This window comes from Hylobates moloch, unplaced genomic scaffold (genome assembly GCF_009828535.3).
Source record: "Hylobates moloch isolate HMO894 unplaced genomic scaffold, HMol_V3 SCAFFOLD_11, whole genome shotgun sequence".
Classification (NCBI taxonomy): domain Eukaryota; kingdom Metazoa; phylum Chordata; class Mammalia; order Primates; family Hylobatidae; genus Hylobates; species Hylobates moloch.
In genome coordinates this window covers 91,058,156-91,071,706 of record NW_026652286.1, presented here as the reverse complement: position 1 = coordinate 91,071,706, position 13,551 = coordinate 91,058,156, and the positions used below count along the sequence as shown (strand labels likewise).

At 39.6% G+C, this 13,551-nt stretch overlaps 1 protein-coding gene across 1 annotated transcript; it reads left to right on the top strand.

Moving 5' to 3' along the window:
• The first annotated feature begins 2,387 nt into the window (after nucleotides 1-2,387).
• MPZL2 (myelin protein zero like 2) lies at nucleotides 2,388-12,486 on the top strand. Its single transcript, XM_032167566.2, has 6 exons — nucleotides 2,388-2,445; nucleotides 3,444-3,610; nucleotides 3,893-4,103; nucleotides 6,325-6,472; nucleotides 9,244-9,319; nucleotides 11,325-12,486. Exons 1-5 carry the CDS (start codon nucleotides 2,388-2,390, stop codon nucleotides 9,305-9,307), a joined length of 648 nt encoding a protein of 215 aa, XP_032023457.1. The 3' UTR covers nucleotides 9,308-9,319; nucleotides 11,325-12,486.
• The last annotated feature ends 1,065 nt before the right edge of the window (nucleotides 12,487-13,551 follow it).

Sequence of the window (13,551 nt, the reverse complement as noted above, 5' to 3'; positions counted from 1 at the left end):
GGTACGTCACAATTTTAAATGACAATCAGGATCTTTCTCTGGAAAAGTTTAGAAAGAAAATGGTGTCTCTGAAATCTTTACTTTTCTTCTTTTCAATTTCCAGAACTCCTCTTCCTTTCCTTCCATTTGCCTGGACACAAACATAACTTAGGCCTTATGTAGATGCCTTCAGTTTTGGTCTAAGTCCTGCTGACTGGCGTCCAGAAAACTGCGAGGGGCAAACATCCTTTTTATTTAGCATTTTCTCTTCTTAACCTTCTACCCTTGGCCTCTTCCTTGCCCAGCGAGGTGAAGTGGTTGACTGTGGAGCCACTCCTGCTAACTGGAAGGAATTGGGCGTTGCCAGGCACTAAGCCAGGAACTTGAACTCAGCTGAGAAGTGGCATCTGGATAACTCCTGCCCCTCAGAGCAAGGCTGGCAGCCAGCTCATGGGCGTTTGGCTACCTGGGGGAGAGATTTCTGCTCCTGACAACAGGCAGTTTGTTCAGTTCTTCCTGCCCTGATTCTTCTCCTGTTGCTTTTCACTGCATCCCTGAGCTCCTTGGTAACTCTACCTCTCACCAGTTTTCGCAATTTGCTGTGGACTTCAAAATCCTGGCTCTACCTCTCCTTCCTCTGTAGCTGTATTTCCCTGCAAAGTTGGAAGCCAACCAAGATCAAGTTTTCTTAACTCTTTTTCTTTCAGGGTCCTGGAGCTGAACTCTTCTGACCTACCTACCAGAAAGGCTGTATCTTATCCTTCCTCACCATCATCTAAAAGCTTCCCCCAGCAGACTGATTTTAGGTCCCTTTCTGAACTGGAATCTGACAAAGACGCCACACAGTTTTCAGAAACTCTCACCGTGCTAACAGATTTTCACTAGCACACAGCTGGTCTGCATTTGGGGCCGCCTCTGTTTTCTGAATTCCAACACAATGGATTTTTGTGGTTGTCTACCTGTTTTTGCTCCATGCCCATGTCATCTTTCCCCTGTTGCTTTCTGTTTTCTGCACTTCTGCATTCTCCTCTCTTTTGGTAGAATTTTCTCTTTTCTTCCCTCTTTATGATGTTCTATTTTTTTCTACTCAGCCTGCCACCTTCTCTTTTTCCTGCCACCCTTTCTGCTCTGGATTCAGCTAGGAGATTTTATGAGTGACTGAAGAGCTTCTAGACTGCTAATCCAGGGATAAAGGCAATCTGTCTTTTTTCAGGGTGAGATTCCCAGCCCAGCCTACTTCTTAACTGCATGTGTAATCTTCATCCCCCTCCTACCGATATTTCTGTGCCGCTTCATTAATCTGTAACGATGACCTACCCTCTTTCCAGACAAGGAGGCATCTCTTCTCATTTAGATTCCTCAGCTATTTAGACTTCTCAGTCATTTAGCTATTCTAAAAATGACAGATGAAATCCGAGGCACAACAAAGTTATCATGAAAACCTTTTCCTTGAGCGCCCCATGTCTGATTGTTCATATTAGCTGTTATTTAGTGGAAAGAACACTAGATTTTTAAGAAAAGTTCTGGTTTGCCACATGGTAGCTGTGCAACCTTGGGCAAATCATTTACCTTCCTCGGGTTCTTAGCGTCCTCACTGGCAGAATGGGAATGCTTCACAGGGGCGTTATGGAGATGAAACAATCAGCAGGAGAGCACTTTGTAGATTGCACTCAGATGGCAGGGTGAATGAGCAGGGATGGTGTCCTGATTTGTTTTTAAATTCTTCAAAGGTAAAGGATTGTTAAGCGTGGAGATTTGATTTGGTTTGTTTCTGCCAGGTCTCCTGGAAAGCTACAAACTAGAAGTGCAGGAATCCTTGTGGTAACAAGGGTATCAGCTTTTTGTCCACAGAGGGTCCTGAGGAATTCCGACTCCCGTTTTGCAGTTGTATGGAATCCAGTCCCAGGTGAATGTGGCCCTGGGGTGGTGCTTTGAGAAGTGGAATCACTGCAGGACAGTTTCAACATTCACTTCCCAGGCAAGCCTAAAGCCTGTTTTAAAAGGGCGTGTGGGGGCCAAACCCATAACAGTCTGGGACATTTCAGACTGGCACCACCTCCTCTGGCTGTTTCCGAGGCCATCTAGAGGCCAGAGCCCAGTCAGATTAACTGAAAGTAAAGAGAGGACTGCGGGAGTTTGGGACCTTTGTGCAGACGTGCTTGTGCTCGTTAGTGCAGAGGGCGGGAGAGAGGAAAGGAAGAAGGGCATTGGGAGCTGAGGCCCCACCTTTCATTTCAGAAAAGTGCACAGGCAGAGCGGGCTGAGTCACAGGCACAGGTGAGGAACTCAACTCAAACTCCTCTCTCTGGGAAAACGTGGTGCTTGCTCCTCCCGGAGTGGCCTTGGCAGGGTGTTGGAGCCCTCAGTCTGCCCGGTCTGGTCTCTGGGGCCAAGGCTGGGTTTCCCTCATGTATGGCAAGAGCTCTACTCGTGCGGTGCTTCTTCTCCTGGGCATACAGCTCACAGGTAAGAGCCGGCGGGCTTCTCTCAGCGTTTCCTCCTTCACTGCTCACTCTACGAAGTTAGCTAATTGTCTTAGAAGTTGCAAGACTTTTGTTTGGGAGACTGAGCCACAGATACAGTTTGTTTTACTTTGGGTTTTACTGAAACCAAAGTTGGTGGACTGTTTTTGGAGAACTGCTCTCGGACAAACAGGTTTAGGTGTGTTCAGCTGCCAGTGATTCAGGCACAGAGAGGGCTTTCTAATCTCAGGTTACATGCCATTTTTTTGTGTGTGGCTGTTCTCAACCTCCTACTGCTGGCAGGACTTGGCATTTGGATTTCTGGGTGTGGGTCTTGTCTGTGACTCTCAGCAACACCAGGAAAGTGGAGATTGTTAGAGAGAGACCTACTGTGATTTTGAAAGTGCCCCAACACACACATTCTAAATGTAAATATCAGGGTAAAAAAAATGCCACGTGGTATAAAGGTTCTAGGGGTGCAGGCAAACATAAACTGTCTGGAGTTGATTAATTCAGTTCCTGTAATAGACTAGTAACAGTACAAAATCCACATAAGGACCCGTCTGGAAAACTTACCTGCTAGGAGAACACTTTACATACAACACATAATGCTTAACCTTAATACATAATGTAATGTCTAATCAATGTTATGATTCATTTTAATTTTTTGTTTATGCTTTCAATTCTATTTGCGGATGTTAGTAGTTTGTTATAACAGTTTTGAAGTCAGTACCACGAGGCAAGGCTATCATGCTGTGGAGAAAGTAAGAGCACTATGAAGGCTTGCTGTGTGGTAGTTTAGTTGTCACATGGAATGGGAGGGTCCAGGCTGCATACAGGTAGGAGTATGTAGATTCTGGGTGAAGTCAGTTTGGGAGCTGGGGCATCTCAATTTCACTTTACTTTAAGTCCTACTCAGATATTTATTTTGGAAGTGTCAGCAGAAGTTCTCACAATACTACATCCCCTGTTAACCCTTCTTTTTCTTCTTTTTCATTGCAGCTCTTTGGCCTATAGCAGCCGTGGAAATTTATACCTCCCGGGTGCTGGAGGCTGTTAATGGGACAGATGCTCGCTTAAAATGCACTTTCTCCAGCTTTGCCCCTGTGGGTGATGCTCTAACAGTGACCTGGAATTTTCGTCCTCTAGATGGGGGACCTGAGCAGTTTGTAAGTAGATTATCGTCATTTTCCAGGGTACTGTTTTTTAGGGAAATAATAAGCCAGTCCATTTCTCCTTTCCCTTCCAGTATTTTTCTTAGCAGCAAGCACAAGGTTAAGCTTGGAAACAATTCTTGGGACAGAGACTGAGAGGCCTTTGAAGGGGAAAGCAAGCGACAGAGCTGCAGACAGGACAGTTGGGTTTGCTGGTGTTTCACTTCTGCTCCCACCATCTTGGCCTCCTTGCCTGGGTGCTGAGTAAGAAGACCTTTTGCCATTTCCCCTCTCTAGGTATTCTACTACCACATAGATCCCTTCCAACCCATGAGTGGGCGGTTTAAGGACCGGGTGTCTTGGGATGGGAACCCTGAGCGATATGATGCCTCCATCTTTCTCTGGAAACTGCAGTTCGACGACAATGGGACATACACCTGCCAGGTGAAGAACCCACCTGATGTTGATGGGGTGATAGGGGAGATCCGGCTCAGCGTCGTGCACACTGGTAGGTTATGCAGGGAACACTGGTTTTGGAAAGGATGAGAGCTTGTAGAAAAGAAAGGGGCAATCTTTGTTAAGGCTGAGAGAGAGGGACAATCTTTTGTGATGGATAGAGAGAGGGACTAGCCCTTCAGAACTGGGAGCCTCAGAGGGAGACTGAAGAGTTCTGGGGTAAAAAGAGAAAGGCTTTGTTTGGCTGTGGAAAGAAACAGAAAGTAAAGCAAAGGAACTCAGAGAATCAGTTACAAAAATGGCATTGAGATTGTGAAAGGGAGAGGGAGCAATTCTTTGATAAAAGGCTTACAATAGGTCTGTTCACTCACTCATTTATTTGAGATACTTATTGAGCACCTACTCTAATGCTAGGCACCATCAAAAGTCATGACATACACTACCTCATTGAATCCCCACACCACTCTAGGAGGCAGGTACTAATGATGGTAGCTAACACTTACTGAGTACTTCCCAAATGTCAGGGGCTTTACATGACACATTTTATTTAATCTTTACATATCTCATCAATTTATTGTGCATTTAATGCCTCCCATCTTGCCAATGAGGAAACGAGGCTCACAGAGGTTAAGTCATTTGCCCTGAGTCATGTAGCTGATAAATGGAGTAACTTAGGACTCAAACCCAATCAACTCTGAATCTAAAACTGTGCTCTAAATTGGTGCATTGTATTGTCTGCATCCCTATAAAGGACAATCTGGAAAACCATGCCAAGCAACAAAGAGCAAAGTACACAAAACTTACGAGTTGTAGATCTGGGTTTGAGTCATTGCTACCATTTACCAGCTATCAGTAAGTCTTATTTTCCTCATCTGTAAAGTGAGAATAACACAGTGAGGATCATGGTGAGGATAAAATGAGACAATAAATGTGAATATGTCCCAACCTCTGAATTGTACTTAACAGCTGAGTGTTTATTTTGTACAGGCACAGCATGGAACAACTTACATGAATTATTTTATTTTTTGTTAACTCAAGAGATAAATATCATTATTTCTGTTTATACATGAGGAAACTGAGGCTCAAAGAAGTTAATTACTTCAAATCACACAGCTAGGTATTTCAACCTAGTGCTCTCTGGTGTGTGCTCTTAACCAACACTACTCCAAATATATAAGCCTGTGCAGTGGTATGATTTCCTTTCATTCATAGTACAGTTTAAAACCATTTCTCAATGCCCCACCAATAGAGGGCTGTGTGACCTTGCAGAAGTCATTTGAGTATTGAAAGAAATAATGTAATGGTTTTGGACCTCAGTTTCTTCATCTGCACAATGAACAGGTTAAACAAACAAAAAATCAGTGGTTCTTAAACATATGTGGGTAATTATTCTTTGAGAATCAAATGAAAGCCATGGCCCTGCTTCCCATGAAACAATGGAGACATACAAAATGAGACATGGATTCTGTGGGCTTGCAGACTACCTTCCATCTTCTTCCCCATCCTCCTTCATGGAGTCAAGGCTGGGAATCCTGGGCTAGACATTCTCTAATGTCCTTTCTGGCTCTGAGGGCTTATGGAAGTATAATCAGAAATAAAGCTAAAGGACAAGAGAACCAGGGTTCACAGACTCTAGTGTGGCTTAGGGGACCTTCCCTCTGGTTTCCCTTTTCCATCATTTATCCACTAGACTGTAGCTTCTGATTTACTTTCCTATCCTCTCAGTGGCATGAGCTCCTTGAAGATGATGTCTTTTTTGGCTCTGCATTTCTATCACAGTGCCAGGAATGTAGTAGGCCCTTAATAAATCTGAATAAATGACTGACTGAATGAAAGTGGTGAGAAGTCAGGGAGAAATGGGTTGGGCACTACATTTGATGAGGTTAGCAAAAACCTTACCCCATAGGTAGTTCAACCCATCCAGTGGTTTTCAAAGCTGCATCAGAATCACCTGGAGAACACGTTAAAACACAGGTTGCTCAGCCCCACCTCTAGTGTTTCTAATTCAGTAGGTCTGGGTGGGGCCTAAGATTTCCATGTTCTCAAGTGATATTGTTGCTGTTACTTTGAAGACCACACTTTGAGAACCACCGAAGTATGTGTATGGTTTTCCTATTGCTAGTAGGATTTACAAGGTAATATAGTATTTTATGCATAAAGGTAGGATAAAGGAAGATTCCATCTATTGATTAAATGCATCCCTATTATGTCATTAGATTTCATTGTAGTCCTCTTCTTTTTAGAATCCTAATTTAATCTTTTTCTCCTTACAGTACGCTTCTCTGAGATCCACTTCCTGGCTCTGGCCATTGGCTCTGCCTGTGCACTGATGATCATAATAGTAATTGTAGTGGTCCTCTTCCAGCATTACCGGAAAAAGCGATGGGCCGAAAGAGCTCATAAAGTGGTGGAGATAAAATCGTAAGGCTGGGCAGTTCTGGGAAAGTTCTAACACTCTAATGGCGACTCCTGGTATTTTGCAATGGGCTAAATAGTTGCTGAACAGATGTTTTTCCCTTTAAGTCAGTCCTATATAAAAGAATTCACATTTGCAGGACAGATAAATTAGGTATGAACTAGTAACTTTACAAAAGCTTTCTTAATTTCACAAAATATTTCCTTATGGGATTTCTTTACTATGTGGGCGGTGGGGGGGTTGATTTTATAAAAATCTGCTATGTAAAGCTTTTCTAAAAAATCCCTTATATTAAAGTGAAGCATACATTTGTAAGAACCACTGGGCTAGGCAGTCAGCAGGGCCACTATGAGTCAGGGCCTAGGAAAGTCTGTTGTGCTGATAGCAGGTGTTCATTAAATGTATTTTAAAATTGAGATAAAACTTACCCACCATAAAATTTACCCTTTTCATGTTCACAAAGTTGTGCAGCAATCATCATTAATTGCAGAAACTTTTTAAGCTCCCTCCCCTAAAGAAACCCCATATCCATAGCTATGTCCCCTTTTATCCCCTCTCACCAGCCCCTGACAACTACTCATCTACTTTCTGTCTCTATGGATTTGCTTATTCTGGACATTTCATTTAAATAGAATCATACAATATGTGGTCTTTTATGCCCAGCTTCTTTCATTTAGCATAATGCTTTCAAGGCTCATCCTTGTTGTAGTGTGTATTAGTATTTCTTTCCTTTTTATGACTGCATAATATTCCATTGTATGCATATACCACATATTGTTTGTCCATTCAATTGATGGGAACTTAGGTTTTTTCTACTTGTTGGCTATTGTGACTAATGCTGCTATAAACATTCATTTACAAGCTTTTGTGTAGATCATATGTTTTTAATTCTCCTAAAAGTGGATGTCGGGTCTTATGGTAACTCTGTTTAGTTTTTGGAGGAATTGCCAGACTGTCTCTAAACAGCTGGACTATTTTGCATTCCTGACAGCAATATATGAGGGTTCTGATTTCTCCCCATCCTCCTCAACACTAATTTTCTTTTTTTTTTTAATCATAACCGTGTATTAGGCCATTCTTGCGTTGCTATATTAAAAAAATCCTAAGACTGGGTAATTTATAAAGAGGAGATTAAATTGGCTCACGGTTCTGTGGATGTACAAGCATGGCGCCGATGTTGGTTGGCTCCTGAGGAGTCCTCAGGGAGCTTTTACTGATGGCAGAAGGCACAATGGGAGCAGGCATTTCGCATGGAGAGAGCAGGAGAAAGTGAGAGAGTTGGGGGGGGTGCTACATAGTTTTATATGACCAGATTTTGTGAGAACTCACTCACTATTGAAGACAGCACCAAGCCATGAAAGATCTGCTCCCATGACCCAAACACCCTCCACCAGGCTCCACCTCTAGCAACGGAGATTACAATTCAACATGAGATTTGGGCAGGGACAAATATCCAAACTATATCAAGCCATCTAGTGGATGTGAAGTGGTATCTCACTGGGGTTTTGACTTGCATTTTCCTAATGACTTGATGTTGAGCATCTTCCCATGTTCTTATTGTCCATTTGTGTATCTTATTTGGAGATGCATACATTCAGAGTTTGCCCATTTTAATATGGGGTACATTATTTCACTTATTCTTGTTGAGCTGTAAGAGTTATTTAAGGGATACTCATTCCTTATCAGACATACAACTTGCAATTATTTTTTTCCCATTCTGTGGGTTGTCTTTTCATGTTCTTCATAGTGTCCTTTGAAGAACAAAAGTTAAATTTTGATAAAGTCCAGTTTATCTATTTTTTCTCTTTTGCTGATAGTGCTTTTGTGTCTCATCTAAAAAACCACTGCCTAATCCCCAAGATCATGAAGATTTATGGCTATGTTTTCTTCTAAGAGTTTTATAGTCTTAATTTTTAATTTAGATCTTTGATTTATTTTGAGTTTGTTTTTGTATATGGCTGAGGCAGAAGTCCAAATTCACTCTTTTGCATGTGGATATCTAGTTGTTCCAGCACCATTTATCTCATTTCCTTAATAAATATTTACTGAAATAAACAGACCTTTTTTTTTTCTTGAGACATGCTTTCGCTCTGGTTGCCCAGGCTGGAGTGCAATGGCATGATCTCAGCTCACTGCAACCTCTGCCTCCTGGGTTCAAGTGATTCTCTTGCCTCAGCCTCCCAAGTAGCTGGGATTACAGGCATGCACCACCATGCCCAGCTAATTTTGTATTTTTAGTAGAGATGGGGTTTCACCATGTTGGTAAGGCTGGTCTTGAACTCCTGATCTCAAGTCATCTACCTGCCTTGGCCTTCCAAAGTGTTGGGATTACAGGCGTTAGCCACCGCGCCCGGCCAAACAGAACTGATTTTAAGAAGCCTAAGCAAACCCAACTCTGAGGTTCTAGTTTGAATCGAATCAATAAAGAAGACTTAGGTCAACACAAAATTTTTTATTTATTTTTTGAATAACAAATATAAATTAGAGGTGGGATACTAATGGTAAAATAAGGCGTCTGCTTTAAAACTCTGGAGTTCCCGAATCAGAACCCAAACTGTACTCCCTTACATTCTGAAAAGTCTCTAAGTTCAGAGGTGTGAATATTATTAATTAGATGGCACCAGTTTAGCCTGTGTAAACTTCAATCTACTCCCAAGTGCATGTAATTCTTCCAAAAATATGGGGGAAAAATACCTTACCTGGAGCTTTTGTGGGATTTACCTACTTGCTTCTTGTCTTGTTCACCTGACATTTGGTTTCTGCTTCTTTGTTACAGAAAAGAAGAGGAAAGGCTCAACCAAGAGAAAAAGGTCTCTGTTTATTTAGAAGACACAGACTAACAATTTTAGACGGTAAGGTTCACAAATAGGTTGATTTCTTTCTTCAGCTTTCTGACATGTCCAGCCCATCTCTAATGAGGACTCTCAGATCACTTTATGGCTGTTAGGTGTTTCCCATATGAAATTAGAGGAGCTGGGTCAGGGAGACAAAAGTCTTCTATTAGTCTTATGGATAGCTCCTCCTTCGAGTGTATTTTGTGCAAAAGATTAAGAAGCTGGACTCTACTGCCATTAAAGCTGAGAGAATCCTAAGGTTATTTGTGGCTTCGGGGTTATATTTATTACTACTGCTAATAATAAATATTCAACAAGTAAATAAATCTTTTTTAAATCAAAAGATTAGTATCTGCTTATTCTGTTTTTTTTTTTAAATTGCAAACCAATTATGGTATTAAGAGAGTGACTCAATAGACATATCTGGCAGTTTTTACAGGAGAGCTTTTGTACTATTTGGAATTGTTTTCAACTCCTCTCATTTAGTTATTGGCACTAATAACTACGTGAAATGAATCCAGTTTTAGTAGTGTATAATTTTATTTTTCCAGTTTTCAGGTTCATCAGGCTTAAAAAGTAGGATAATTTATTTTTCTTGTCTTTGTTTTTGAGACAGGGTCTCAATCTGTTGCCCAGGCTAGAGTGTAGTGGTGCGATCTTGGGTCACTGCAACCTCCCCCTCCCAGGCTCAAGTGATCCTCCTACCTCAGCCTCCCAAGTAGCTGGGACCACAGGTGTGCGCCACTACACCCAGCTAATTTTTGTACTTTTTGTAGAGACAGGGTTTCGCCATGTTGCCTAGGGTAGTCTCACCTGAGCTCAAGTGACCCACCTGCCTCAGCCTCCCAAAGTGTTGGGATTACAGGCATGAGCCACTGCGCCGGGCCAATTTATTTTTCATATGCTCAGAATTTCTCCCATTCTCTGAAATAGGTCCACACATTTAATTTCTAGATGTTATAAATCCAGACATGCAAACTTAAATTTTATGCTCATAAGAAAGTTCTTGATATTAATGACTTTATCCTGTAAAACTCTGGCTCTGTTACACAGGAGGAAATTTTTTATAGACCATTATTAGTTGCAAAGAGGGTCACATTTTTATAGGCTAAAGTGAAAAGACCTCAAGGATTTACAAAAGAGAATATGGAGAAAAATGATTGTATTGTAAAACCAGAAAACCAAAATTAACTCCAAAATCAGGGAGTTTTTACCAACCAATGGCTATTGTCTTTTTAAAGTTAAGGGGATTATCTAACAAGTTGGGGTCATGGAAAATAAATATGGGAGATGTTTTAGATCAAAAGAAACTTAAGAGATGAACACAATCAAAGTGCAATGTGTGATCCCCAACTGGATGAATAACAGTGTGAACAAGCTAGTTGTAAAAAAAAGCTTGGAGGGGCAATTGGGAAAGTCTTGAATATGAAAATGTTAAATATATGGATAATATTAGGGAATTATTGTTAGTTTGTATTAGGTATAGTGATGGTATTGTAGTTATAAAGAAAACGCACCTATTTTGAAAAATGCTTACTGGAGTATTTAGGAGTAAATGTCAGCAATTTATTTTAAAAGCATAGGAAAAAAGCAAATAAAACAAAAAAGGCTTCAGAATTAGGTGATGGGGGAGATGAGGGGAGAAAAGAAAAGAATGAATTAATGAATTTAAGGGATGGGTAAATTCCACATACTCTCTTCTCTACTTTTCTGTATGTCTGATTTTGTTTGTAATGAGAGTGAGAAGTGGGGAGAATATGGAATGTATGTGTGTGAGCAAGTTGTGGGTCATCCAAGTGTCCATGCAAGGTACTTAGAGGCTATGATTTAAGGATACTAACTCTGAAAATTATGTAATAAGGATTAGGAAACTTCTTTTAAAAATTAAATTGGGGGGGAATATGAATACTTTCCCTCAGAATATTTTCCTTCTAATAACATATATGTAATTCATAATGCCAAGTATTCCCATTGTACTCTTCTCACATATATTATCCATTTAAACTTTTGTTTTGTGTTTTAGGAAGCTGATGATTTCCAAGAACAAGAACCCTAGTATTTCTTGAAGTTAATGGAAACTTTTCTTTGGCTTTTCCAGTTGTGACCCGTTTTCGAACCAGTTCTGCAGCATATACCTAGACAAGCAACATCCCTCTGGAGCCAGCACAGTGCTCCTCCATATCACCAGTCATACACAGCCTCATTATTAAGGTCTTATTTAATTTCAGAGTGTAAATTTTTTCAAGTGCTCATTAGGTTTTATAAACAAGAAGCTACATTTTTGCCCTTAAGACACTACTTATAGTGTTATGACTTGTATACACATATTTTGGTATCAAAGGGGATAAAACCCAATTTGTCTGTTATATTTCCTGTCACGTATTTCTTTTAGCAGCACTTCTACTAAAGTTAATGTGTTTACTCTCTTTCCTTCCCATATTCTCAATTAAAAGGTGAGCTAAGCCTCCTCGGTGTTTCTGATTAACAGTAAATCCTAAATTCCAACTGTTAAATGACATTTTTATTTTTATGTCTCTCCTTAACTATGAGACACATCTTGTTTTATTGAATTTCTTTCAATATTCCAGGTGATAGATTTTTGTTTTGTTAATTAATCCAAGATTTACAATAGCACAAGGCTAAATCACACAGTAACTACAAAAGGTTACATAGATATGAAAAGATTGGCAGATACCATTGCAGGATGAATCACTTGTCACTTTTCTTCTGTGCTGGGAAAAATAATCAACAATGTGGGTCTTTCATGAGCAGTGATGGACTGTTTAGCTTACTATGTTTCCCCCTCAATTCAATGATCTATAACAACAGAGCAAAGTCTATGCTCATTTGCAGACTGGAATCATTAAGCAATTTAATAAAAAGATTGTGAAACAGCATATTACAAGTTTGAAAATTCAGGACTGGTGAAAAAAATCAACTCTAAATGATGATAATTTTGTACAGTTTTATCTAAAACTCTGAGAACTAGAAAACATTATTAACTTTTCTTCTTTTTTTTTTAAATTCTAATTCACTTGTTTATTTTGTGGGAGGAAGACTTTGGTATGGAGCAAAGAAATACCAAAACTACTTTAAATGGAATAAAACCAACTTTATTCTTTTTTTCCCCCGTACTGGTAGATAAAGCAAACTTTATAAGTGGGCTATTGAAAGAAAACTGCCTTTTAAGTGTTTAGTTTCCCAGTGTCTTTCCAAGCTTAAGATACAGAAGCATTTGTTCAAAGGATAGAAAACATCTAAAAGTTTAGGCTCAGGATCAATCTTTACAGATTGATATTTTCACTTTTTAATCAACTGGACTGCAGATGTTATTTCTTTTAACAAACTGGAATTTTCAAACAGATTATCTGTATTTAAATGTATAGACCTTGATATTTTTCCAATACTATTTTTTTTTAAATTGTATGATTTACATATGAACCTCAATTCTGAAATTCATTACATATCTGTCTCATTCTGCCTTTTATACTGTCTAAAAAAGCAAAGTTCTAAAGTGCAATTTTAAAACTGTAAATTACATCTGAAGGCTATATATCCTTTAATCACATTTTACATTTTTTCTTCACAATTCTAACCTTTGAAAATATTATAACTGGATATTTCTTCAAACAGATGTCCTGGATGATGGTCCATAAGAACAATGAAGAAGTAGTTAAAAATGTATGGACAGTTTTTCCAGCAAAATTTGTAGCTTACGTCTTGGCTAAATAGTCAAGGGGTAATATGGGCCTGTTGTTTGGTGTCTCCTTCCTAAAGAGCACTTTTGTATTGTAATTTATTTTTTATTATGCCTTAAACACTATGTAAATAAACCTTTAGTAATAAAGAATTATCAATTATATAATTTGTGTATATACATATCTAGAAGTTCTACACTGCAGGGAAAACAGATGGATACATATTTGATCTTTACCGAAAAGTTTTCTTAGTAGAGACAACCTGCAAGTCAGTAATGGATACAGTTTCTACTGGGTAAACAGAAGTATACGGATTTCCACAGAATTTTCACATTGTTTTGGATAGCTGGGAATCGGGCATAACAACACTACTTAGTTTGAGGGCTCTTTCAAAGAAAAGTATCAAAGATTCTATTTAGTACTTTGCATTACACTTTTAATAGGGAAAACTACTGGCTTTCAAGTCTAGTAAAGGAATGGAAATTGAAAAATGGAAACTTATTAATTCTTCCCCAAAGCGAAAGCATACTTTTATTCTCCTCCTGCTTTCAT